This window comes from Megascapheus bottae, unplaced genomic scaffold (assembly GCF_031878675.1).
Source record: "Megascapheus bottae isolate mThoBot1 unplaced genomic scaffold, mThoBot2.hap1 HAP1_SCAFFOLD_40, whole genome shotgun sequence".
NCBI classification, from domain to species: Eukaryota; Metazoa; Chordata; class Mammalia; order Rodentia; family Geomyidae; genus Megascapheus; species Megascapheus bottae.
In genome coordinates, this window is record NW_028327715.1 from 2262149 (window position 1) to 2289834 (window position 27686).

General features: G+C 38.5%; 2 protein-coding genes and 1 pseudogene across 3 annotated transcripts in view; 2 read left to right on the plus strand and 1 right to left on the minus strand.

The window, feature by feature from the left end:
* Nucleotides 1-5688, minus strand: part of LOC150039320 (protein unc-80 homolog) — a 99593-nt gene extending 93905 nt beyond the window's left edge. Inside the window, 3 exon segments of the mRNA XM_090327823.1 lie at nucleotides 1189-1323; nucleotides 2379-2640; nucleotides 5669-5688. Of these exon segments, the coding sequence (XP_090183949.1) occupies nucleotides 1189-1323; nucleotides 2379-2640; nucleotides 5669-5688 (417 nt within the window).
* Nucleotides 5689-10921: 5233 nt separating this feature from the next.
* The window catches only part of LOC150039321 (zinc finger protein 441-like), a 56316-nt gene continuing 39551 nt past the window's right edge, over nucleotides 10922-27686 (plus strand). The window contains exons 1-5 of one of the 2 annotated variants that reach the window (XM_090327856.1): nucleotides 10922-11138; nucleotides 13058-13190; nucleotides 15542-15680; nucleotides 18057-18130; nucleotides 18490-18604. In XM_090327856.1, coding sequence (XP_090183982.1) covers nucleotides 15654-15680; nucleotides 18057-18130; nucleotides 18490-18604 — 216 coding nt within the window. In that variant the 5' untranslated portion in view covers nucleotides 10922-11138; nucleotides 13058-13190; nucleotides 15542-15653. The remainder of the gene's footprint in view (nucleotides 11139-13057; nucleotides 13191-15541; nucleotides 15681-18056; nucleotides 18131-18489; nucleotides 18605-27686) is intronic. The other variant, XM_090327857.1, reaches the window with a different exon arrangement.
* On the plus strand, nucleotides 22553-23222 carry LOC150039322 (mitochondrial carrier homolog 2 pseudogene; annotated as a pseudogene).

Consider the following 27686-nt stretch of genomic DNA (forward strand, 5'->3'; position numbering starts at 1 on the left):
GACAAGGGAAAGCTTCATTTGTTTACCAGTGAGACTCATGTTTTGTAGCAAAACATAGGAACTGCTCTAGGAAAAAGAATTCCAGAAAGCCATTGAAAATGACTCAACATAAATCAGAAACATTTCCCTGATGTATAAAAAGAGCAAAAGAAACTATGCCAAAGAACAGACATCTCAAAGGTCTTTCTTGCTACAGGCAGATTGCAGTGGTGCCCTCAAATGCAGTCCCTGGATCAGAAGCATCGTTTGGAAACATGTGAGAAATGCAGTTTGCAGATTCAGCCACAGACATACCCCATCAAAAACTCTCAGACTTGACTCTGATGCCCACTAAAGAGTGAAAACCTCTGGGTTAGAACACAGGATTCCTGAGTGACCATTGCTACAGCTTCTTTTTTATTCCCATTCTTGGTTTTTAGTTTGAGAGTCAGTTTTTTAGTTGGCTCACTTCGAATGGACATCACTAATCATAAAAAATTAAAGATGATACAGCATACATTGGTACAAGCTCATGTTTCCTACCTAAAATCTTAAGATGAAGGACAACTGGGAGTTAGAGTGCTGTTTGGATAATATTAAAAATATACCCATACCTGGGTCTAACTTTCAGCAATTCTGATTTATTTAGTCAGCCCTGGATTCTTAGATTTTTAAAAGCTCCTCAAAGTTGTCATGTGCAAAAAAATGATGAAATTTCTCTTTTTCCTCTCGTGTGATCAGTCTTTTTAGAAAAAGAAAAAGCTATTATTTTTATTATAAATGAAGGCAGATAAACCTAGCTAGTTAGCAAAAAGGTAATCTCATAGATAAATGCGTTCTTCATTGACATCATGAAGCTAATAATTTTAAGAGAAAATAAAATGACTACATCTCTGAGTCTATTATTTTCTATTTTGATTACCTCTGCATACATAGAAGGAATGTGATATATTCAGAAGAACAAACTACCTCCTCCACTACACACACAGTGCAAAGCTGGGTTGTCATGACAACCCTGCCGCGCACTGTAGCGTGGGAAGCTCTCCAATACACGCAGAGGGACTTTCACAGGAACTCAGGACACACTGGAGAGCAGTGATGCCCCTGAAGCCAACTTTGCCTCCCTCTCGCACCTTACCTCATGCTGTGGAGCATGAGCAGAAGTACTTGATCCTATATGGGATTCATGTATCCAATGGCTCTACTCACCTTTTTAAATATGTTCATGCCCAGATCTGAAGAGAGATCGGGAACTGCAGATCTGCGCAAGTTGGTCAAGGAAACCTTCGAAAAGGATTCAGGGCTAAGAGATTTTTCCTCCTCATTACATTTCATGGCGAGATCCTTAACAAATAAATGCAAACAATGATAAGGGACTCTGGGATATGAGCACAAATATATTTTTTATTCTGATGTTACCTTTTTAATATAGATGTGCCTTGCCTTTTAGGACCTAATCTACTCAAATTTACATCTCCCCAAACAACTGGAAAACCCTAAGATGAAATTTTCTGTACATTTTCAACAAATGGTGTTGCCCCCCCCCAAAAAAAAAGAAGAAAAGGAAGAGGTGTTCAATGACATTGGGTCATTGATTCATCAAGAAGTAATTAAAAATTGCGATTTGAACTGAAGACCACACTTCCTAAGCAAATGGTCTACCACTTGAGCTGTACATTCAGTTCTCACTACCTCAGTATATACTCAGTCTCCTTCTCCAAAAGTCTATTTTTATAAGTAGCGAGAATACATGTCTAGAAGCAGTATTTACAATCATGACATCAAATACTGAAAATTTCTGACCTAAGTGACAAAGGGTCATATTCAGTAATCACTGAATTAAAACATTAGATGTGATTTAATTTCAGATGATAACACACACACACATATATTTTCCAGTCCTGGGGACTAAACTCAGAGCCTGAGCACTGTCCTTGGGCTTTTCCTCAGGGCTAGTGCTCTAGCACTTGAGCCACATCACTTCTGGCTTTTCTAGGTATGTGATACCAAGGAATCAAACCTAGGTTTTCATGCATGCTAGGCAAGCACTCTAACCACTAGGCAAAACTCCCGACCCAACAGAGGTATATTTTTATATATTATATATTTTTGTATATTATATATATCAGAACTCTGTTAAGAAGCACTATGACTATCCAGAAAACCAAGTTTTCAGTGTTATTAATAAACAAAGGCTTCCACTAAATTAGTGTGTGCTCATTTCAGCAGTAAATTAAGAAGAAAAGGGTCCAACAGTGAGGGATAGAAAGGAAGGAAGATGGCTGTTTTTACCTACCACTGAACACACAAGAACTGGAAACATGGTCGAGGGGAAATTAATGGGTTATAGGCGAAGCTGTCGGCTCAAATAATGATGGACTGGACTGGGTTTGTCTTACTTGGGTTTTGTGAGTATTCACTAGTGAAGGAGCTGCTGCCACCATTGAGCTACTCCTGGGCCTGGGCAGGAGAGGGATATCCGGCTCTGGGGCCTTCTCTGGCTTTTCTTCCAGCATGTGTCGCAGCCTTTGTAGATAGTACATCAGAGACCACTGAGTGCCCTCCTCAGACCAGTGCGGCTGGAGAAGGCAGCGAAGGACAGCAACATCAAAGTAGGTGGCATAGCGGGACCTTTGACAGGGAGGTATCACCAGAGAGGCCCTGCTCCCAAAGGCAGAAAGAAGATAATTACATCGGCATCAAGCCTTCCAAGGCTTAGCACAGCATGGCTTAAATGTTTCCTACTGTGGACCTCAGAAAAGCAATTACTTAGTACACTATATCACACAAAATTTTAGTTATCTTATAGACAATTCAATAACACAAACCAAGGCCTTAGCTAGTGCCCTGCTTAGCGTAACTCACTAGAGTTCTCTTTCTTAAAGAGGCATGGCCAAATATATTCTTCTAAGCCTATCATTTTTCTTTTTGCCTTGGATTGATAAAGAAAAGACAAAGCATGAGGTTGGCTGACTACCAGCTGTGTAATTTTAGATCCTCAAACCTTTATGACAGTCATTTGGCTTGTTAAAAGAGATGGTGAAAACCTTTATTTTCTAGGCTAGGCTTCTGGGATTAAGGCAGATACTAGCAGTTCAACCAAAATGATGTCCTTCCTTAAACCAGATGAAACTCTTAACTGAAAGCCAACCACACGGAAGGGGCATGCCATGCATGATCTCTGCAATTTTAGACCAACATCCTAACTGGAACAGTGTGTTGACAGCCTTGTTCCTGAAGCTACTGGAGAGCTACCTTGGTCCCTCTCGATGCCCTGACTTTACTTAACTGAAAAAATTGCTAGCTATACAGTTGAGTAATGCAGACATTAGCTATTTTCTAGCAGAATTTGGCAGCCCATTTCAGGATGGGCTGCAAAAACAGAAAGACTCCTCAGATATGTCTGATCAGATGTGAAAGTATGTCTGTAACCTTATTAATAAAAAATTTCAATAGTATAATATTGGAAGAGACCATTTGAAACAGCAATGACTCAAGTAGCCAGATTGTAGCAAATAATTATAATAAATAGAAGTACTTTCACTTACGGTGCTGTTAAGAGGACTAAAGTGTGAGGTGCATTGTCCAAAATAATAAGGACGATCAATAATTGTTTCTATTTCATTCTGGAAAGTCTTATGAGAAGTATTAATTTTGTCAGAAAAATAATTTTAGTCAGTTAACAGGCATTTAATAGAAAGATCTATAAAGACAGATAAAAATATTGTGTGGGGAATCTCATATAATATAATGGAAAAATTCTTTCCACTTGTAATATTGTACCATAAGTTATCTGATAGAAAAAAATCATGAAAGAGGATCAGTACATTTCTTCTAAATGATATATGTAAAATACTGAAAAGAAACACACATCTGAAAAGTATGATTGTTATATGTACCTGATGAACTCAGATGAGTTTTACCTCTTCCTCAATTGTTAACACATTTAACTAATCTCCTATACTTAGCATTATACAAACTTATATGGATAAATTTTTAAACAGCTAAGAATTTCTTTAATTTAGTTTTTAGACAACCATGACATTGAGAAAGTATATTGTTATTAATATGTGTTGTAAGATGATAGTAAAGAGTTCCAAAGGAAAGCAAGCTCTCTGGAAGCAATACTGCATACATAGTGGGAAGGAACTGCAGAAGTTAAGTCTGAGTCCATAAAGCATTTCATGAAGCATAACTTAAATCTCTGCACATGGTAGTTACAGATGAATCCTTGTATCAGTTTAAGTAAGCAGCTCCCTACTTCCTGATTGCAGAGAACATAGATGTTCAGTTGGCTCAAGATCAAAGTAAAGCTATGAGGAATTGGATCATTTAAATATAAACTGACAGCTTCTGCTACTAGTACGTTGACACTGCTTTGCTGTTAGCATTTTCTTCATTTCTAATAAATCCAAGGACTCCTCCAATGGAGACACACAATTTCCATAGCAACAAGCCACTGTAGCTAGGCAGAGAGAAGACAACACCATTTTCCAAGTGCCAGCAATTCATGTCTATTTCATAAATGTGGCAGCATGTGTGCATGTGTGAGATGGTGATGTACATAGATGTGTCAAGAAATTCGTATATGTTGCAGATGTTTGAGTGTGGTCACATCAGAGAACAAGAAATGATATGATTAGCTTATTTTTTTACATAGGCAAATCAATGTGGAATCATTGTAATTTGAATTTCTTTTTTACAGAAAAGAAATATCTTGGGTAGGGCGGTAGCCTTGAGCTGAAGAACTCAGTGACAGTGCCCAGGCTGAATTCAAGCCCCATGACCCACAAAAAGAAAGGAAATATCTTTACTGTTTGTGAGATGTAAACATAACTACATAGACATAAAAACCTATGATGGGCTATATACTCTATAGACATAAGGTTTTATTACATAGAGTAATGCTTAATTTTAATTATGTTCTAAAACTTAATTGCGCGTGATTGTATTCAGAGATTCTCTTCTTAAATATTTGTTTGTTAAACATGACATTTGAAATATGATGTAAAAATCAATGTTAATAAATGCTTTAATAAAAAGGAAAGGAAACATCTTTATTGTTTATATTCGTAATTTCTAATGGTTAAGAAAAATGATGTAATTAATATAATTCTGTGATTATTTTGTAACCTGAAGACTCACCTTTACCTTTATTTATTTATTTATTTTAGGTAGGCATAAATAAACTTAACATTTGATAAAAGAAGCAACTTAAATAAAACATTTTGGAATTTTAATAAAACAGAATCAGTGGAGGAAGAATATTTACCAGCTGATACAAAGACTAGGTAGTTATAATTTTTAGACTATAGACAACGATGCTCAATGGAATTATTATTTTCCTTTATGATTGTTTATTGCAGTTAGCCTTCAAGATAGCTGCTAATGATCCCTCCCTCTTGGCATTTCTACAGTGTGGTCACCTGCTATACTGTATTTGAATCATAAAACAGAAACACAAGGAATGGTATGTCACTTCAGTGATGAGATTCCAAAAGATACTGAAGGTTCCAGCTTGGATGGTGGCCCCTCCCTTTCTTAGATGCCTTGTTTTGTGAAAAGACACTTCCTGTGTGGTGTTCTGCTCTCTGGAGAGGCCATGGGGGTCAGAAACTGTGTCCTCCGAACAGCCTCACTTCCCTGAGTGAGGATGAAACAACGTCCTTCAAACCAGCAAAGGGTTCACCTGATTGCAACCCTGGCCATAGTCTTAAGACCCTGAGTAGCAATCGCTTAGCCAAGCTGACTGTGGATTCATGATATTCAGAAACTGTGCAATAATTGATGCCTCATCTTCTAAGATTTGGCATAATTTAATGGACAGATAAAACAGATTGTTGGTGCTAAAACTCTCAATGTTGGGAATGCTGTGGAACCCGGAAGTGGGAGGAATCAATAAAACTTTGAGGAATGTGGGGATTTAAAAATATTATTATTAAGGAGTTGTACAAACAGGTTATGATTCTATGTGGGTTTTTTTTGCCAGTCCTGGGCCTTGAACTCAGGGCCTGAGCACTGTCTTTGGACTTTCTCAAGGCTGCAGCCCTACCACTTGAGTTAGAGCAACACTTCTGGCTTTCTTTTTCTATGTACATGGTACTGATCGAACCTCGGGTCTTTATGCATGCTAGGCAAGCACTCTACCACTAGGCCAAACTCCTGGCTTCAATTTATGTTCTTTTTTCTTTTTAAGTATATATTTGCCGCGTTTTCCTCAGACATTGCATAGGCAAATGCATACATTTTAAATCAAACACTAATGAGGCTTTGCAGAAAGAAGTAGACTCTGGAGATAGAAGCTTTTCGCTCTGTAGTGAATGGAGTTTGCTAAGATGTGGAAAGTTAAAAAACTATCCTAAAGAAACAGTGATCCAGGGGCTGGGAGTTTTGCCTAGTGGTAAGAGTGCTTGCCTAGCTTGCACGACGGCCGGGGTTCGATTCCTCAGTGGAAAAAGCCAGAAGTGGTGCTGTGGCTCAAGTGGTAGAGTGCTAGCCTTGAGAAAGCCCAAGGACAACGCTCAGGCCCTGAGCTCAAGCCACAGGACTGGCCAAAAAAAAAAAAAGAAACAGTGATCTGAACATAAGGCCATGTAGTATGACGCTAAATGAAAGGACCTCCAGGATATAGAAACAAAGGCCACATAATAATCACTCATTATTATTGTTGTCGTTAATGTACTATGTTATCTCTCATTTCTTTTGCTGTCCCTTGGCTATCTCATATTGTTACAGTATTCCACCTTGTTATCTGATATATTGTATGGTTATTTGAAATTGGATAGGGAAGGGGGAAAACAAGATGAGGGGCGGGGGTGGGGGAGGGAAATGAGGACCAAGACATGAGAAAGGGTATCAATGTATGTGAAATAATGCACCTTCTATCTGGTGAATATAATGTAACTCTTCTATTAATTACAATTAAAATATATGAATAAAAAGAAACAGTGATCTGACAAAGTGTGTCAAAATGACACGCTGTGCAGCTTAAGCAGTTGAGTAATAGTGCATTTTGCTATATGTTATGAGATTGCATTGGTATTCTAGGGTTCTTTGCCCACTTAAAATTTTATTTTTAATTTGTAAGTAATAATTTTATATAGATGTGGTGTTATATATTTATATTCTAGTGATTAAAGTTATCAATAATTCCACCATTCATTCAATTATCATTTTTGTTGCAATAAAACCACGATGCTGCATAATGAAAAACCTACTCTTTTGATACTTTAGAAAAATATCCAATGCATTATTCATTATAATAAGATAGCACCCTTCTGTGCAATCAATCTTTATTCCTTATGTCTCCACTTCAACAAAATTTTCACCATTTAATCAACAGTTTCCGCTTTTTTATCGACCCTGTTCCAGCCTCAGGTAGTCACAAGTGTGTTTCCTGCTCTATGAGTTCAACTGGTTGGTTCTATGTGGGTGAATTTAAGTGCTCTTCATTACCACTGGTCTGGGATAGTAAATGGGCAGATTAATACAAACAAATGCATCAAGTAGCCCAAGTTACTATTACATTTTCATATTCTTAGTCAACAGATTACTTAAACAGAATACTCGTTTTTAAAATATACACAAAGAAATAAAGGCAAGCCCATTCCTTCATAGACTAGTAGTAAATAGTTTTGTTTACATGGTTTTATGTTTTCAATAATTCTGAGATCTTTTGAAAATGCAACACCTCTATACTGTATTTTCAACGTAGTTTAAATGTAGATCTGGTTTCACTGCATGTAGATTATTTTAAAATTAGCAAATGGAAAGGCAATTCAGATACTGGGTGGAATGTTTGTGAATCATTGTGTCGATTAGGGCTTTGTATCAGCATGAACAAAGAATTGTTGGGATAGCTGCATAATAAGATGACTGAAAATCATTAAGCTATAAACTGAAAACAGATACACTTTATGATGTAGAAACAGTATCATAACAAAGCTATTTTAAGTGCCCCATTTAAATGCTCCTAGACTGTGACTGTATTTGAAAGTAGAGGCATACAAGTGATCTCAGCGACTCTCCCTCCTTAGTAAGACTGGCAAACTCCATGAATCCAGTGGAGACCATTATGGAACTTCCTGCCTTGACTGGCCTTTAACCAAAATCCTCAGAACTCAGATAGCTTAGAATACAGTTGTTGTGAGTCACCGGCACCTGGCTTCTAAGGTCTTTTAGATTACTTACACTAGCACTGCTTATCACTGTTATACAATACCAATGTGTTATTATTGCATTAGTGTCACAAATATGCCTCAGGTTAAAGTAGAATGAGGGCTACACACTTTGCCATAGAGAGATGATTCCCACTGCATCGCTCTCAGTGGAAAATCCCTCCTGTGTCTTTTCACTGTGCTTCTCCTCTATGCTCTCCCATTCTCACGGAGGGTCACACCTACAATACTACAGGAACTTTAGGTACCTTTCACTTTCACCCCAACTTAGGAGACCCTAGTCAGCTCTGTAAATGCTAATCCCATATTTAGTGCCTACCAGATCTTTTCAAGCCTTGGTTCAAAAGCCAGCTACTGTTTCTCATTGCTACAGATTTCTCTAGATTTCTCATGTACCTTCCCATATCCATACAGGGGTATTCTTGCAGTAGAGCATTTAGTTTTCTTTTGATTTTTTAGGTGTTACTGATGCCTGATGAACTACACATGATATGAAATTTACAGTTTATTTTTTCACTAATGTATTCCATATATGTTTATTCATGGCCACTAAAGGAGCGAATAAACATCACTCACAAAAATCTCTTCATGCTCCTTTATGTGACTTTATTGGGAGCTTTCCAAAAGCCAGGCAGGGTGACATGTATTTGTTTTGTTTTGTTTTTTTGGCCAGTCCTGGGCTTGAGCTCAGGGCCTGAGCACTGTCCTTGGACTTTCTCAAGGCTAGAGCTCTACCACTTGAGCCTCAGCACCACTTCCAGCTTTTTTCTATGTATGTGGTACCGAGGAATTGAACCTGGGTCTTCATGCATGCAAGGCAAGCACTCTACCACTAGGCCAAACTCCTGGCCCTGGCAACATGTATTAGTAATCACAGTGCATCTCTGGCTAAGACTGGATTTAAAGTTTCAGACCAGCTGGAACTACATAGTGAGGCCCTGTGTCAAAACAAGTGGGGAGGAGGTGAGTGGCAGAAAGGAAAGATAAAAGTAAGGAAATTTCCAAAAGTTATGTAAATTCTCATTGCCATTAGCTATTAACATCAACATTACTGGTTTCCTTTTCTCTGTTTTTACAAGTACACTGTAATGTGACATTGGTTGTGAGTTTTAGCATTTTAGCTGGTCCCTGCCCTGCTGCATATCCAAGTCCTTTCATTGCATCACAGATGCATGCTGATGGTTGCTATCCTGCCAGGGCCAATTCTATTTGTGTATCATCTCTGGTGAATTGTCTTTCCACAGCTCATCCTGAAGAGTTCAGATCACCGTTACTCTAACAGCTTTCATTTTCGAGAGGATACATTTTTGGCTTTATTTTTTAAGCTCTTAATATGATCAGTGTGTGTGTGTGTGTGTGTGTGTGTGTGTGTGTGTGTGTGTGTACACGTGTGTATGCACATGTGCAGAAAGTCTGAAAGTCTGAGGCTCAAATGCTTAGCATTTTGCTTTTGGTTGGTTCTGTACCACTAGAGTCTAGGCTCAACCCTCTGGGGGTTCGCTAACTAACTGAAGATAAGGGCCTCCTGTATTTATTTACTTGCCCACCCTGATCCTGTGAGCCTCCTGAGTATCTAGGATTATAGGGTTGAGCTTCAGCATCCAGATCTATCAGCATATGATTTTTTTCTTTTATTAAGTTCTCCCAAATGCAGAATAAAATGTATCAGTTGGGACTACTGAGAAAACTACAGAGTAATCACGGTGGTAAATACATGATTAGTTATGTCCATCAACCTTCTGTATGATTTCTGTAATGTACAACTTGATTTCTTGAGCCCTATTTTTGGAAGCAAGTCACTTTCAGATAAAGTTGGTTCTTTCTGTCTTGGTTTCATAAATTGTTAAGATATTTCAGGACAAGATTTATTGAGGGTTAATTCTGCCCTGTTGAAGCAAGGCCTTTCTGATGTCCTCTGTTCTATAAAGACATCAGTTCCTGGCAGTGTGTGAACAATAGGTAGTTTTTGTCATCTCTTCATGTGTTTTATTCCTCAATGCCAGGCCCCTTTCTGAACACACGTGATCCACTGGTCTGCTACATATGCAAGGGGGTCCTGTGTAGCTCTCCTGAATTCCCCTTGTTCCTCTCTGAACTCTCCAGTGCGCTGTCACGTGACACTCATCCTCCTCGCTTCCATCAGCCTGTTTTCCTCAACATTGCATCTTGGGAACCTGGAGTATGCACCACCTAGCTCTCTTCTTTCTGTGCCTTGGTCTGTACCCCTCTCACAGAAGGGCCTGGGCACTGGGAATATTTTCTTCACTGTCTCTCAAGGACACCCCTCTGCAATAGTTTAGCAGTGCATTCACTGACTCCATTCTCTCAAATATGTTGTCTTCAAAGTGCTTTAGTGTGGTTTGCTTGAATATTTTTGGATTGGCTTCAGGCAGAAGCATAGCTCAACACAGTTTACTCCATCTTAGGTAGAAACAGACTGCCATGAAGCATCAATAACTATTGTAGATTGGATAAATATCAGCTCATAGTCTCTCTTCCTGTCTCCTTTTTAGTGTTTAATTATCAGGGTAGCTATTTTCTTCTGGAAAGTACTCCTGTGCCTAATAAATTCCTAGAACAAGGAGAAAATGCATCTAGTTAATCGACAGTGGTCATTTTTCTGCCTTTCCACTGCCCTAGGCTCTAAGCTAACCCAGAACAGGGATGTAACCTGCAGAGCTTTGTACAGTGGTTTCATATGGGGTAGAGTGTCCAGAGTGAGAATGAGAGATTATGGGTACATCTGGTCCTTTATGTGCCCAAAGAATTTTTTCTGTTTTCTTTCAGGTCAGCTATTTCAGACCCAGGATGCAATTCACTCATATAAAATATCTTCACAACTTAAAAAAGACAGCATAAAATACATATAAGAATATGTTTGGAAAATGTATTGAAATGCCAGGAAAAGGAGCGAGCAAAAAGCAAAGTATTATCACAGTTACAGTGTGAAGAAGAACAGGAAAGAGAATTTTGTCATTGGAGGTGTGTATCTAGTTGTGTGGAAACATTTGAGCTCCATTTAAATACATACAGAAAAGAACTTTTGCTGTGACTGACTTCCCTCTCACTTTCTTCAGGGTTTGTTTTGTGTGCTTGATATTTTTTGATGAGTTATTTACCATTGATACATGAAGTAATTAAAGGTATATTTTTATTGCCAGTTCTGGGGCTTGAATTCAGAGCCTGGACACTGTCCTTGGGCTTTTTCCTCAAGGCTACCCTCTACCTCTCAAGCGACAGTACCACTTCTGGCTTTTCTATGTATATGGCACCGAGGAATCAAACCCAGGTGTTCATGCATGCTAGGCAAGCACTCTACCACTAGGCCAAACTCCCTGCTCCAGGAATATTTCCTGAACCTCAATTTTAATGATGTAAACAAGGTAGAACAGACATCTCAGTATATTGCAAAAACTTTTTTTTTCCAGTCCTGTAGCTTGAATTCGGCCTGGACATTGTCACTGAACTTTCTCAAGGCTAGCACTCAGCACCACTTCCAACATTTTTTCTGTGCATTTGGAACTGTGAAATCAAACCCAAGATTTCTTCCATGCTAGGCCACTTCCATACTCTACCTCTAGGCCACACTCCCAGGCTGCAAACTCTTTTTGAACCCTAATTTTTTAAATTAAAACTGATGCTGATGAAGAATATTATTCATATAAGTAATTTTATATATTTCTAATTATTTACTTTCAATAAATGTTATGTGTAGCAAATATGTCTACCTGTGTAAAATATGAGTAGATAAAGACTTTGATCAATATTTCAAAAATACTCATAGAATGTTTCTATTCTTTCACAATTCCTTACAATAAACAATTGTCATTTCTACTCAGTAAAATGTTTTTAAAAATTATATATTTATTTTTCTACAGCTGGTTCTGGGGATTAAATCCAGTGCTTCAACTGTGTTAGATTCTTCTGTTTCTCTGAGGCTGACAGGAGCAGTCACTTATTCTCACTCAACAACAATGAAAGAAAAAGTTGATTAGAAAGTAGTTCTTTGGGGTGGGCGGGAGTGTGACTTAGTGGTAGAGTACTTGTCTAGCATGCGGGAAGCCCTAGGTTTGATTCCTCGGTGCCATATATATAGAAAAACCAGAAGTGGTGCTGTCGCTTGAGAGGTAGAGGGCTAGCCTTGAGGAAAAAGCCCAAGGACAGTGCCCAGGCCCTGAGTTCAAGCCCCAGGACTGGCAAAAAAAGAATTCTTTAATTATTTTATCTACTATCCCTATTATATATGCATATCTAAAAATTAATCTATGCTAGAAAAGTTACTGTTTTATTTTAGTAACTATTGTATTATTTAAGTTTATCATTTAAGTTCTTCCTAGTATTCATACTGATATTAATCAGTGACACTGTTACATAAAGGAAACATGGAAGTGTGTTTGCAGATATTAGAAAACTTAGCTTGGCTTGGGGTTCTGGTACTGGGTAGATACATGTTGTGTGAAAATATCTTAAGGGGCTACCTTACACTGCAAGTCATTCTTTGAATCATTGGAAAGATTGTATAAAGGTAAAACTTTTTTGTAGAAAATGTATGCACATTTGTGCACATTAACCTTCAAACTTATTAGCTACATTGTGTTACCTAGTTTAGTTGAGAGAACAGTAGGATTATATAAAAATGACTTTCATCTCTTATGAAAAATATTAGAGTTTCATTTTCATATTTTATGCTAGTAAAAGTAGCTTCCTAAGTAACAGAATTATCTTTAATTGTTCCTTTTCTACTGTGGTAGCTTTTGGAAGAGATTTAAGTGACATACTACATAAGGCTAGAAAGGAAGGGATCATAAGAGTTCTATTATGGTAACATGTGAAGAGATATCGGCCAATGAGCTTTACATTTTCTAACAAAAGAAATTTTACAACTGTATTCATGTCATAAGACTAGATGACAAGAAGACAAATGCACATTGCTCATCTGAACAAAACAAGGAACGACAAGATAATAAAGACGGCAATCAGCAACCTTGTTCATGTGATATGGAATTAGAGACTTTACGAAATGCCTTGATTCAGGTAAATAAATCTGCTACAGACATCCAATTGCTATGTTTATTTCATTTATTTCATTGCCAATATTATTTTTTGTATCCCTTTGATTTAGTATATTCAGCAGGCACCTGCACAAGGAACTGCATAATTAGGCAATTTCATCACTGCAGAACCATCAGAAGGATGCACTTCCACACACTTAACACACCTGCTTCATCAGTAGACTTGCTATCCTGTGGGTCCACCTTTGTATGCCTGGCCTGTGTTTGACCAAAGCTCTGTATGTGATTTGTTATTGTTTCACTTAGGCAGGACACAGTGTGTCTCCTTCTAGAAATAATGATATTTAAAACAAATAATTGGGACTAATTCTTAACATCTAACATATGTTTAGTATATATTATCCCTTCCTTCTTTCCTTCCTTCTTTCCTTCTTTCTTTTTTTCTTTCTTTCCATTTTCATCCTCTGCTCCCCTCTCCTTACTTTCCCTCCTTTCTTTTTTCTTCTTCTTCCCTTCCTTATCCCTTCTTTTTTTGCACTACTTCTGGCTTTCTTCTATGTATGTGGTACTGAGGAATCGAACCTAGGTCTTTGTGGATGCTAGGCAAACACTCTACCACTAGGCCAAACTCCTGGCCCCTCCCCTCTTTTTTTGAGCAACTGAAATTGAATTTAGAGTTCGAATTTGTTGGACAAGTACTCCACTGCTTCAGTCACATTACCAATCCTTTCTTTTGTTTTTTGCGTGATTGTCCTGAGGCTTGAACTCAGAGCCTATTCACTGTCCCTGATCTTTTTGCTCAAATCTAGCACTTTATCACTGAGCCACCGCTCCATCTCTGGTGAGGTGTGTGTGTGTGTGTGTGTGTGTGTGTGTGTGTGTGTGTGTGTGTGTGTGTGTGTAACTGGAGAAAAATATCTCACAGACTTCTATGCTATGGCTGGCTTTGAACTATAATCTTCAGGTTTCATCTACATGAATTGCTAAGATTGCAGGACGATCCACACTGCCTAGCTATCAGTCCTTTATGTGATTTAGTTGCTTTTCTCTTGGTATCCATTTTGCACAGAGATGGCCACAAACTATGGTCCTTCTTATCCTTGCCTATCATGTACTGGGATCTCGAGTACATTCCAACATGCCTGGCTTGCTGGGTGATAAGGGAGACTCATCACATTCCCTCCTACACCTCCTTCCAAAGTCTACCTCTTACATACCTAGTGTGAGCTCCTGTGGCAGACCCTCGTGTTCTATGTTCTTTCTTTCTTTTTCATTTTATTATCAGGGTGATGTATAGAGAGGTTGTGGTTAGATTTGTAAGGTAGTGAGTACATTACCTCTTGAACATTTTCCCTCTTCCCATGTTTTTCTCCCACTTCCCATACCTCCACCACATCCCAAGTTGTAAAGTTCATTTGCAACGTATTTTCTTGTGAATATTCCTTTTACACTGCTTCATCCTTTGGCCTTTGTCTCAGCATCTTGCTTTTCCCCTTTTCTTCCCTGATTCAAATAAATAAATAAATATATGTATAATACATCAGGTACCAAAGTCAGATACAGCAACAACAGGTGATAAACAATAAGGGAAAAAAGAAAAAAATAGAACAATAAAAATAAAAAAGCAGAGTAAAGGAACAGCTTCACATAATACATTAAAGGCATCAACCACAAGGACATATCTCTTTTTTCCATATCCTGGAGTTCATTTCACTTAGACTTATATTTCTCTCCTTCAGTGTATATGTTCTAAAGGAAGGAGTAGAAGGCATATTGATTTTAATCACTGGAATAAATATTAATATAGGTATTTTAATGTTAAAGCTTTGAAAGTATAATTACACTAGTCAAATATTTTGTGAGGTGATTATGTTTCACAGTAGAATCTCATCTCTGACCGTATTAAAGAATTATTTTTGATTGTTGTCAACATTTTGTCATAGGAGAAATTAAAGTCTATGTAAAGTATATTGGATAAAGGACCTTAAATTGTCAGATGCGCAGGTTAATACTTGTAATTTCTGTTAGTCAGAAAGCAGAGATGAATAAATCACAGCCTGGTAAAAATCAGGAAGCCCCAATCCCAGGAAATAACTGGGGCCTGGTGAAGCTTTCCTTTAATGTAAGCAACACAGGAAATATCAGTAGGAATATCATGGCCCGAGCCGTGCCCCCCCCCAAAAAAACAAAATAGCTTAAAAGTAGAGATGTGGCTCAAATGGTTGAGCAATTACCTAGCAATCAATAGGCTTTGAATTTGAGCCACATTAGAAGCAACAAAATGGTGAATTAAAATAAGCACTGTTTCAAATTTAAGATCTGCTCCTCCCAGTTATAGTATGACACCAAAAAATTAAGAAAATGTATTTCTAGCTTTCAGAAGAACAAAAAAGAAATCAAGAGGGAACTTTCCAAACTAGCAAAAGACAGAAGAGTAGAAACTCAAATCTCATCAAATTGTCTTTGCCTGCCCAAGGAGATACAAATGGAGCAACAAAAACTGAATTCTGAGGTATTCCCTTTAGTCATTTCCAAATATTGTATGATTGTGCAGATGGACACATTTTAAGAACCAGCTCTGTGTGTTATGGAATTGCATGTGTGTATGCAATTGTTGGTCTCATCACATGAGGTATAGTGCAACAATGACAGGATGACATTCCCAGTGGCCTCAGCCAAACAAGAGGTTTTTTGGGGGGAAGGGGGAGGGGGAGAGCCATCCAGGGTTCCCTTGCCCAGCAAGTCACAGGCTATGTTCAAAATACCGCTATTGCCAAAATCCAAAGACAGCCAGGCACAAGTGGCTCATTGCTGAAATCTTAGCTACTCAGAAGACTGAAATTTGAGGATCGTTGAGGATCGTAGTTTAACGTCAGCCTGTCAGAAAAGTCCCCATTAGACTCATCTCTAATTAATGACTCAAAACTAGAAATGGAGTTGTGGCTCAAAGTGTAGAGAGCAAAAGAGCTCAGAGACAGTGCTCAGGCCCCAAGTTCAAAGCTCAAAAAAAAATCCAAAGAGAAAAGAGAAATTTGTAAATATTTTCACACCTGTAATCCTACTCAGGAGGCTGAGATCTGAGGATCGCAGTTTAAACTCAGCCTGGGAACTAAAGACCATGAGACTATTATCTCCAATTAACCACCAGAAAACCGGATATAGCACTGTGGTTCAAGGGGTAGGGCAGTAGTCTTGAGCTGAAGAGCTCAGGGACAGAGCCCAGGTCCAGAGGTAGGAGAGTAGCCTTGAGCCAAAGAGCTCAGGGACAACACCCAGGCCTAGAGTTCAAGTCCCACAACTGACAAAAAAACATACTTTTACTGAACAGTTGTCATTATTAAGGAATTGTTACTAATGGAATTATTTATTCTCAAAAAATTGACATACCAAGGTTTTTAAGCAATAACTCTTAAGCAATTATATATCAAAACCACATAAGGTAGTATAGGGTACCTATACTGTAACTGTACTAAGGTAGCTTTTTAAATAAATGCGCATGGTTTTCTCACAGTGGTAAATAGAGAGCTTGTTTCCTTTACTAGATATTACCATATCATCTCACCTACAGAAAGAACTGCCAAAAAAAAAAGGACTGCCTCTCCATTTTCTGCTAGGTCCCATTTTACTTTGCACCTTTGCATCTGAGTGCTTGCTAAAGTTGCCCGTCATGAGCCCTGTCTTAGAATGAATTGCTTTGAGGGGAATCTTGACTTTAGAGTAGAGTTCAGCATTTCAGGTGCATGGCTTTCCCCTGCCTCTGATTGTCAGCTCCATTACTTGCCGTCCAATGGAGAAGTGCCATTGTTCTTTCTGCTGCATGATCATGACCCCCTGAATAGCACTGAGAACAAGACATCTATCTCTTGCTTCCTATGCCTAAAACCACTGCTGCCTATGGCACCTGTAGATACTTGCTTTAGCCATGGGGATTGATTCTGAAACCTTGTGCTCTCCACTTTCTGTCACTGTTACTGCGGTGAAGAAGGATTGGTCTCCTGAAGACTTCTCCCACCCACATGCCACTTCCTAAAGGATGGCATGTTATCACAATATAAAATGTGATCATATGCAAATGCAGACAGTTCTCTGTGCTACTGGCCCTTTCTGGATATTTCCTAGCTTAACATTTCCAAAGCCAGTGAATTCTATACTGTTCTGATTTTCATGGCACCAATGAAGAATTGAAGACACAGGCATTACCTTGCATGATAACACATACTAATTAGCTGAGGAGGGTGGTTCAGAGGCAGGCACTGTGCAAACTATGAACATGCTACCACTCACACTCTGAGATGCAGAGCCCATTTATTACAGAATAACATGCTATTCCATCCCAAGCGTAGCCTAGTTCTGCGTATTTGTATATGTGAAAGTTTCATATTCTATACAATGTGTTAGTGCTTTAAATTCCAAATATAAATGTTTTCCACAAACACTTCCCCATTTTGCCAATTAGAATGTCTGATAAAAAAAAACAAACCTTAAAAATAATGTTTGAGCAAGAAGTAAAAGGAGAATCTCTTAAAGGAGGAGGACTGGGATCATGTAGAGAGTAATATGAGAAGCTAATAGAAGATATAATTAACAGAAAATACGTGCAAAGAAACCCATTGTTCTAATACACACTCAAAACATTTTTAAACTACAAAAGTTCTAGAACAGGGTCATAATTATGTCTGTACAAGGCTAGCCAGTATAATTGTAGGCTCTGTGGACCATGTGAATTCCTTGAAACTGCCTTAGCGAAGTACACAGTATGAGCCCTAAAGTGGACCAGAACAGCATGGGGATGAAGGGGTCTCACAATGCTTGAAACAGGCCAGCACAAAAACAGTTGGTGTACAAAAGTGTACCAGAATGTTGCTAAAATGTTTCTCATCTCTTTTAGTTGCAAGAAGGAAAGGAGGAAGGATGCACAGAAGCTGTACCAAAGGCAAAGGAAATAGAAGATGAAATGCAAAAGTATAAATTGAAGCAGCATAAATTACATACATCTGTGTGAAGCTAAGGAACCTGAATTCTGAGTTCCTAAAATGCATATCCAGGGGTTTGGGAAGTAGTTCAGTGGTTGGGAAGATGGTTGGCTGAATGGGGGCTTTTATAGGATCCACAACAGAACAAGAAGAGAAACATGATATGTGTATAACATCTCAAGTTAATCCTAATTTTGCACATTTTATATGAAACAAAAGTATGATTACTAAAATCTTTTGAGGCATTTCAGAATATCTATAATCATTTATTTAGAACCTTGTTTAAAATTATATGAAACATTTAAAACTGGATACGTGGAAATAATTATTTTAAAACCTGCCTTGTAGGCTTGTACTTCAAAATTTCCTATTGAAAGCTACCATAGAAAAGAAAACAAAGAAAATTGAAAGACTTCAACAAAAGCTGAAAAGACAAAGGGCAAAACTGGCAAGCTCTCCTTTGGTGAGTCTCTTCCCAAAGTCTACCACACTAAAGAGGAAGACTTCTTTTTCCATTGTCAGAGTAAGGAATGTTTAAGTCAATTTGACAAAGGTTATTGATGGCCGTATTTCTTTTCTCATCGGTTGTGGGGCTTGAACTCTGGGCCTGGCCACCGTCCATATCCAGCTCAAAGCTACAGCTCTACCCTTTGAGCCATAGTGCCAATTCCGTTTTTTTACTGGTTAATTGAAGATAAGAGTCTCACAGGACTTTTTGCCAGGGCTGGCTCTGAACCTTGTTCCTAAGATCTCAGCCTCCTGAGTAGCTAGGATTACAGGCATGAGCCACTGGTGCAGTATTTCTTGTATTCACATTGGTGCTTCATCCTCTTTACAGCTGTTGTGTTGACTTGATGGCACTTGAATTCAAAAAAGTTGATGAAGTTTGTAATAAGATGCCAAGGAAACTAGATCATTGTAAATGAAACTTTTATGCTCACTTAATTTTATCAATGGTTAAATTTTGCCATCTAGAAATTGGTGTAATATCGGTATCAGAGAGTATTTTTAAATTAAAAAAATAAATTTATTGTAAAGATGATGTACAGATGAGTTACAGTTACATAAATCAGGTGATGAATACATTTGTTTTTGAACAGTGTTACTCTCTCCTTCATTTTCTCACAAGTTGTTCCCTCCAGATCTCCTGACCCTCCCCATAGTTTAGTACATTTACAACATACAGTTTTTGATATTACAAGAAATTTAAGTAAAAAACAAACTTGTACTAGAGTCCTGAGTTTGTCTTTATAATCTAATATTTCAGTGATGTTTTGCAGAGGAATCATTTGTAATCTGAATTCCTCATGAAGAATGCATGGTATGTCCCTAGGGAACACTTTTCCCTCTAGAATGTTTTTCTCTCTGGCATCTGAAAAGAAAACCTAGCTGAGCATGATGCTACATACCTACATGAACTCAGCCCATGGGAGCCAAAGTGAGGGCAGCTTCTGTAGGTGGCTGTGGGTGCAGAGGGAATTAACATTTCCCTATCTCAAAACAAACTGGGCATGCTCATAATCATGTTCATAATCTCATGTCTAAAATCTCAGCTACTTAGCATTGGTTAAGCATTGTTGCTTAAAAAGTATTCCCAGGTTTTATTCTTTGTTGTTGTTTTTGTTTCCTTTTTTTTGTCTGTTCATTTATCTGTCTTTGTGGGGGTAAAGGAGAACATAAAGATAGGGAACAAAGAGTAAACAAATGTAGCAGTGGTACTCAGTAGATTGTATGTTGAAAATGAGTTGTACAACTTGTGGGTGGGAACGGGAAGGAGTGACATTGTCCAAGAAGAAATGTACTCATTACCTGACTTATGTAATGCCAAGCATTCTGTACTTCCCCTTTCTAATAACAATTAAAACTGAATATTAAAAACTAAAACATGAAGAAACTATTTCACTTGGTTCATCAGACTTTCCAGGTCTTTCTTAAACAGCTCATCTCAGTAGAAATTTTTGAATCATTCAAGATGCCGATGTGTGGAGAGAACTGAAAGCTACATAAGAATTTAGCAGGAGAAAGTGTCTCCCGTCACCCATGCTTGCTCCTGTAATGATCAAGAACACAAGATGGCATGGGGAGGACTCGATGCAAGTAGTGAGGTAGTTGTCTCCAGGAACTGATTCTGGATATAGTAGCTGTTTGCATGCAGTTCCATTATACTCGTAGACATTTGTGATGACTGATCTCTCTGAAGGCTGAAGAAACACTGAAACATATGAATTAGTGCCATTTAAGTGGCATACTTTGATACACAGGACAGGAAAATACACTGATAAAAGGTTCTCCAAACCAGGCACTGATGGCTCACTCCTGTAATCCTAGCTACTCGATCAAGGTTCAAAGCCAGCCCTGGCACAAAAGTCTGTGAGATTCTTATCTCCAACTAACCACTAGAAAGCTGGAAGTGCGCCATAGCCTTGAGCTGAAGAGCTCAGGGACACCGCCCAAGCCCAGAGTTCACGTCCCATGACCAACAAAAAAAGAAGAAGAAAGGAAAAAAGAATAAAAAAGTGTCCTCCATGAAAGAGACTGCCAGGTTACATCAGATACATCAGGTTCTTAGAGAAGTGTATTAAGGAATTGAAAGTTATAAAACGTGTAGTTCTACTAGTCATGTTCAAAAATAATAAGGGATTTGTTTTTGGTAATTCCCAAAGATGTGAAGTAGACATGTGGCCTAGGTTTATTAGCCACTTTGATCTCTTCTAAGATTCAAAAGTTCAATCTGAGATCTATCCAGCTGTATCCCTAACTCCTCCAGAGGTGCTCATGTCAGAGCCCATTAGCCAGGGATTCTGGGTGAGTTTATTTCACAGGCACTGGGTTAACATGGAAAAACCAGTCAAGAATAGGCTCTAGATATCCAACCCTGCAAATAATGCGGTTGAATATATGTCTGAAAGAAGCTTTAGAACAAGACCATGGCAAAAATAGGTCTCTAGAAAACTGCTCACCAAACAGAATAGGGGAAGTCCTATAAAAAAAGTCAGGGATTGTGGGTGAAAGCCAGACAAAGAATGATATTCAGCATCTTCAGGAAGTTTGTCCTCCTACACAGGAGACCAGAAAATCACTGCTCACAGCAACATGAGTTAGAATGAACAAGCAACATGTGACAACATCTACAGAAGGGACCTAGGCATGTAAAGGATTTTGTAGGTTTGTCTACAAGTACAATGGCAGGAACAAATGCCATAGAAGTATAAATGATCTCCTTAAATAGGCAAGGGCTGGAAATGTACATGAGGGAAATGAGTTTAGCCTTGAAAGGCTATGGAAACCGGAAGGGGTGGGACCAAATGTCAGAGATTGCTGCAAGTTCAATAGGAGTGGCCAGACGCACAAGGGAAAGGTGTGGCCACTGTTTGTAAGTGGAAGTGATGAGCAAAGCCAGACGATTGCTCTGCTTGGGATGGCTTTCCACGCATGCTCCTCAGAACTCAGCCTCCTGATTGTCTGGGCTTACAGAAGTGAAAGTGAGCCATTGAAATCATTGTTACAGTAGCTGTTTTCATGAAGTTCTGGGCTTTGCATGGCCAATGCTGTAATGCTTAAATATGTATTTTAATTTGATTTAGAGCCAAGGGCATGTTCAAAAGGGTTCAGAAAATTTAATGGAAAATCACATTGAATGCAGGCTTAAAATGTTGGAATCTCAAGTTTCTCAACTAAAACAAGGACAGGAGATGCACAAAATAGAGATTCAACATTCCAAGGAGTTCTGTGTAGAGAGAATAACCCATAGAGAGACTCAACAATATGAACTCAGCAAGTAAGTAATAAACTGAGAATGACAGAACATAATCCAAAGTCAGTGACTGTGTCTCTAGAGAAATGGTTGATGAGATTAGTAGGCTATGAGACATAAGTACTATGACTTTGGAATATAATTGTTAGTAAATTAACTTGTAAAATGTTACTCAAAAATGGGTACTATTATTTTCTTTATATGGATTTTCCCACTTAACTCTCTTATATGATGAATTTATTCTCTTAAATTATCTGCTACATATTCAATGTTAGTAATTAAGAAAGATATGTTGTTGTAAAATTCCTTTGCAGATTTGATATAAATAGAAATGCTGAATACAACTGGGTTTTTTTTTGCAAGATTCTACCCTAATTATTTCTCATGGGGATGTAGCAGAAAAATACTATTAACTCCAAGGTGTCAGACACTAGGGCTAGTCTTCTAAACTAAGACTGGAATTGGTCAGTTCAGTGGCTGCATTTCTGTGTGTGGCCACTTGAGGGAGGCTGGAGATAAAATGCCTTTAGTGTGGCTCATCTGGGTGGGATATGTGCCTCTTCTTCCAACAATAGGACAAAATATTTTTGGGCAGCAAGTACGTCAGCTTCCTGGTCTCTTGTGTTATGCTCAGCACATTGCAAGCATCGACAGGAAGCATGGCTTGTTCACAGGCTTAACTCCAAGACTGTGTTCAGGAGCCCTTGGAACTGTGGTCCTTAGACACAGGAACTGGAAGTTTCCATAGAGAAGCCTCATGTTCCTTTGACCAAGTTATCAAAGAGACAACTCGAGAGATGATGGCTTATTGTGCTACTACCCCCATTACACATCCCCTCCACGTGATCACTCTGAGATGTATGATACAGTCCATTGGCAGAGAATCCAAATACTGTGGACTTTGTGACTCCATAATAACTATCTTTCGGGAAGAGGGCTTGCTGGGATTCTTTTCGGGTCTCATTCCTCACTGCCTAGGTGACATCATTTCTCTGTGGTTCTGTAACTCCCTGTCCTACCTCGTGAACACCTATGCACTGGACAGTGGGGTTTCTACCATGAATGAAATGAAAAGTGATTCCCAAGCTGTTACAGCATTCTTTGCCGTATGTTGACCTATCCCTTTATGCTTGTATCTAATCTTATGGCTGTCAGCAACTGCAGGCTTGCTGGTGGATCCCCTCCTTACTCCCCACTGTATACTTCCTGGATAGATTGCTGGTACATGCTGCAAAAACAGGGAAATATGAGCCAAGGAAATAGCTTGTTTTTCTGGAAGGTCTCCTGTGGGAACTCTTATTATTACGACCTGAGAATGTTAATTTGAAGACGTGAGGCAGGGACAGTGACATTTCTATAGTCCCAGATGCACAGAATTATGGGAGAGAATGTTGATTTCTATACAGTGTGGCATGCTTTTTAAATAATCATTTAATCTTGGGAAAATGGAAAAAAATGCCTTTGGTGTTTCTCTACTGCACTGAAAGGAGAAATGAAGAAGGGGTTAAAATATTTCCTTGTTCAGTGTGAAGGCAAGTGGAAGACAGAAGGGGCAAGTCCTGTCAGGTCTCATTGAAGATAGATAAAAGGAAGAAACTGCTCAAGAGCTTTTAAAATGATTTCTGATCCTGCATTCAGCTCTTATTCGTCCCAGAGGTTGTGACTGAATTATAACTCAGTGACAAATGCTTGTTTCTGCTCATAGTATATAGATAGATGATGAGACTGAATGTTTTCTAGTTCTTGGGAATATTATCTAGAACCTTTTAATTTGATTTGCTGATAGGAAATTGTTCCTTAGGCGTTCTTTATTGACTAACGAAATGCTGGTATTTGTCCTTGGCAAACTTCACAGGACTGTGGATAGCATGAAGGAGGCCATTGAAGGAATTTCCTTGGTGATTGCCCACACTCAGTCTCTTGCCCATACTCCTGTCACAAGGCCTAGCAGCAAGGGCTCTTCTATGGAAAACCTTCCACGTGATGCAGAATTGAAGGGAAGTTTCCCTCCTCGAGAAAACCATGTGACTTCTTCCTCAAATGCATACACTTCAGTTGAGAGCCTGGACCAGTACGTGAGCAGGGTCAGTTGCATTTCAATATGTTCCACTGGCTTGCAGTATTTGAATGATTGTTCTTCAGTTTTTGAAATCCTGACTTGTTTGACTGCTTTGTGTTCAGTTAATATTGCTACCATTCAGTGTTCATAATAGAATTGGAGATCTGGGCATTTTTTAAAACTTCAAGCTCTCATGCTGAATCTCTACAGTTATTTTGTTGTTGGTGGTGGTGGTATGTCTTTGTTGTTTACAGTGGTGCTTCCAATATCCTCCATACCTGTGCTCTCCACTCTCAGAATAATTTCAACAGTTGTTCTGGTTTCATTCATAGTTATCAAATAGTATACTTAAGAGCATTTCATATATGTCCCATACCTTCTTCTGTCATGTCCTCACTCCCCACTGCTGTCCCTTCCCCCAAAAGTTCCTCTTGTACATTCCTATTATTCATCTTTAAAGTCTAGATTTACAAGATAGAGAGAACCAGTGACATTTGATTCTCTCAGTCTGGTATATTTGGCTTAACATGATAAGCTCTTCTATTTTCCTGCAAATGATATTTCATTCTTTATAGCTGACTGATTCTCTGTTTTGGCCACATATTGTATTTATGCATGTGCTCCTTGATGAACAGGTACTTGTTTTGATTCTGTGTTTTAACTCTTTTGAAGAGTACTAATATAAGCACAAAGGTACAGTGAGAAAAGATATGTTTTGTGTAACTTGCCTCTATAAGGATATGGAAATTGGCATTTTAACTTTCTGTGGAAGCTGCATCTGAATTGGTTTGGAAATGAACACTGCTGTCTAGACACATCACTGACCATGCTTACTACCTGCATGACTTCACCTCACAGAACCTGATTGTCCTGCACCATCTCAAGCTTACCATCCACTCTTGAACTCATATGCTTACAATGTCAGCAGAGAATTTTATAGACCTGTAAACTTAAAAACTGAACTTTGTTTCATGTTTAAAATTGTGTCATTTGTTGACCTACATTTTTTGTTGTTGTCAGTTGTGGGACTTGATATCTAGGCCTGGGCGTAGTCCCTGAGCTCTTTAGCTCAAGGCTACTGCCATATCCCCGAGTCACAGTGCTACTTCCAGTTTTCTGGTGGTTAATTGGAAATGAACAACTCACGAACTTTAGTGCCCAGGTGGCTTTGAACTGCAATCCTCAGATCTCAGCCTCCTGAGTAAGTAGGATTGCAGGAGTGAGCTATGGCACCCAGCTACAAAATTTCATAATTATAATGTTCTTGACAAGAACAAGTTTTCCTAAATAACATTTATTATTCTCATTCTTTTGGAAGTGATGATATATTTCCATTGAATTTTAAGGAAATAAGTGAATTTTACTATACTCCATTTCCAACTTCCTGTGCCACACTTGTGAGCTCTATTCTTTGTCTTTAAATTCTCAGTCATACCATCACTAGAATGCCTGATGGATAAGTGAGTAGTAATAAATAACTTCCATGTTAGGGATGGCGAGCTTAAATTATCAATTTGTTTCTCCTATTCAGATTCTGCGCTTACTGTCCTCCTCTCATCTATAGGTGTCATGTAACCATTTCATCCCACCTTGTGATACAGACCCGGTAAGTCCCCGTGTGTGCACCCCTGGAAATGTGCAAACTGTGACACATGCCAGTCACTGCTGAGTGTGTGAGAGTACATTGATGACAGTTTTGCTATTTATCCACTGTTTGAATATTTCTAGACCAAGATTAAAAATTACAGAAGCAAAATATTTATTGGAACACATAGACAAAATATGTCATGTGACCCAGCTGTTTAGCCATTTACATCAGTGAGCCTTGGCTCAGAGCTCTGATGGGACACTCTAGATGTTTGAACACACAGAGAAGTCACACAGGTCTGGGTTAAAAATGAAATTCAGCCACATCTTCCTGTTCAGCTCCTGCCCAAATGGGCTTATAGAAGGAAAAAAATGAAAGATGCCCAAACATGTTTTAATATATAATTCATGATATCCTAGCTGGATAGTGTTTGTTTTGTTTTGTTTCAGAGTTTTTCATCCAAAAAAAAAACGAGGCTCCAGGTATTCATGATACACAGTCATTTACTGGACTCATCTGGCACAAATGAGAAGCACACAAAAGCTTTCTACTTCCCCATTGTTAGGCTTAGCACAAATGTGGAATATTCTCCTTAGCACTTAGCAGAAAGATTACAGAATTATTTTTCAAGGAAATGATGATTGAGTATGAAAAATGAATACATTGACCCAAGCAAGATGTAGGGGAAAATAATTTACATAGTTGGAGGCAAGTAGGTTTTTGCTGATTTTTAATGGTATACAAATCATAGAATGTTTACATAGAATCTAACGGATATCATGTATGCATGATTATGCTGTGTGGAATTTGATTTTTGACTTTGAGTCTTTGATATTCTTTTATTGTTGGGATAATGTGTAGAAGGGTTACAGTTACATTCATCAGTTAGTAGGTGCATTACTTCTCACACATTGATACCACTTCTTTTGTTTTTGTTTCCATTTCCCTCTCTCCACCCATTCCCAGTCATCTTGTTTTCCCTCTTCCCTTTCCTATTTCAAATAAATAAACATATATATATAATATACCAGGCAACGAAGTCAGATACAGTAACAATATGAGATTAACCAAAGGGCAAAAAAGAAAAGAGAAATAGTACATTAAGAACAACAGTCACACAAGATAAAGCTCTTGTTTCCATATCCTAGAGATCCTTTCATTTAGTCTCATCCTATATGACTTTAGGTACCTAGGTTTTACACTATTGTAATCATCTGCTAGGAGAGTCCTAGATGTGTACTAATTATTACAAATGAGGGAAACCATTGAGCCTATAGATTCCTTTGGGTCTGGATTACTTCACTTAATGTGATTGAGTCTTTGATTTTCTTATTCTTTGAAATATCAGATTTCACGAGTCCTGATCTAGGAAGAGTTCAATACTCTTTTAGAATCTCTCTTTCTCTCTCTCTCTCTCTCTCTCTCTCTCTCTCTCTCTCTCTCTCTCTCTCTCTCTCTCTCTCTCTCTTTCTCTGTCTCCCTCTCTCTCTCTCTTTCTCTGTGTGTGTGTGTGTGTGTGTGTGTCTATCTCACAGACTCATACACACACAGATACACACACACACACACACACACACACACACAAATGGGTTTAAAGTTCAGAGTTAATTCATCTGTTTTAAATATTTTAAACTACAGTCCTCCTTTGTTCCTGGAAACAAGAAGAATGCCCAAGAGAAGTAAAAGATTGCTGTGATGCCAGAAATCTTTAAGAGAAAAGCAAAGGAATATCACAGAGCCTCATGTAAAATGTGACAAAAAGTAACTGTTTGCCCAAAGGATGCTGTGAAAGGCAAAGAGGAAGGTGTTCATGAGTACCCAGGAATGTCCCAAACTGAGATCTGAATGCCTGGTACAGCACAAGAACCTGGCCAACTTCTAGATACCTGGGAAAAACCAAATTGGCCTTTCACATCAGAATCAGAAATTTCAATGTAGTGAGCCTAGAGTTCCTAAAGGTTTTACAATACGTCTGTTTTGATAGATTCCAATAACACTTTCGTTACGCTCAATAAAGCTTCCATTATCATGCTTGTTACACAACAAAAGACTTTTAATTTCTACTTGTTATTACTGCTCTTACTCCTCAGTAGAAAGATGGTCAGAGGTGGTAGATGAGTTTGGGAATAGGTGGAGAAAAGTGA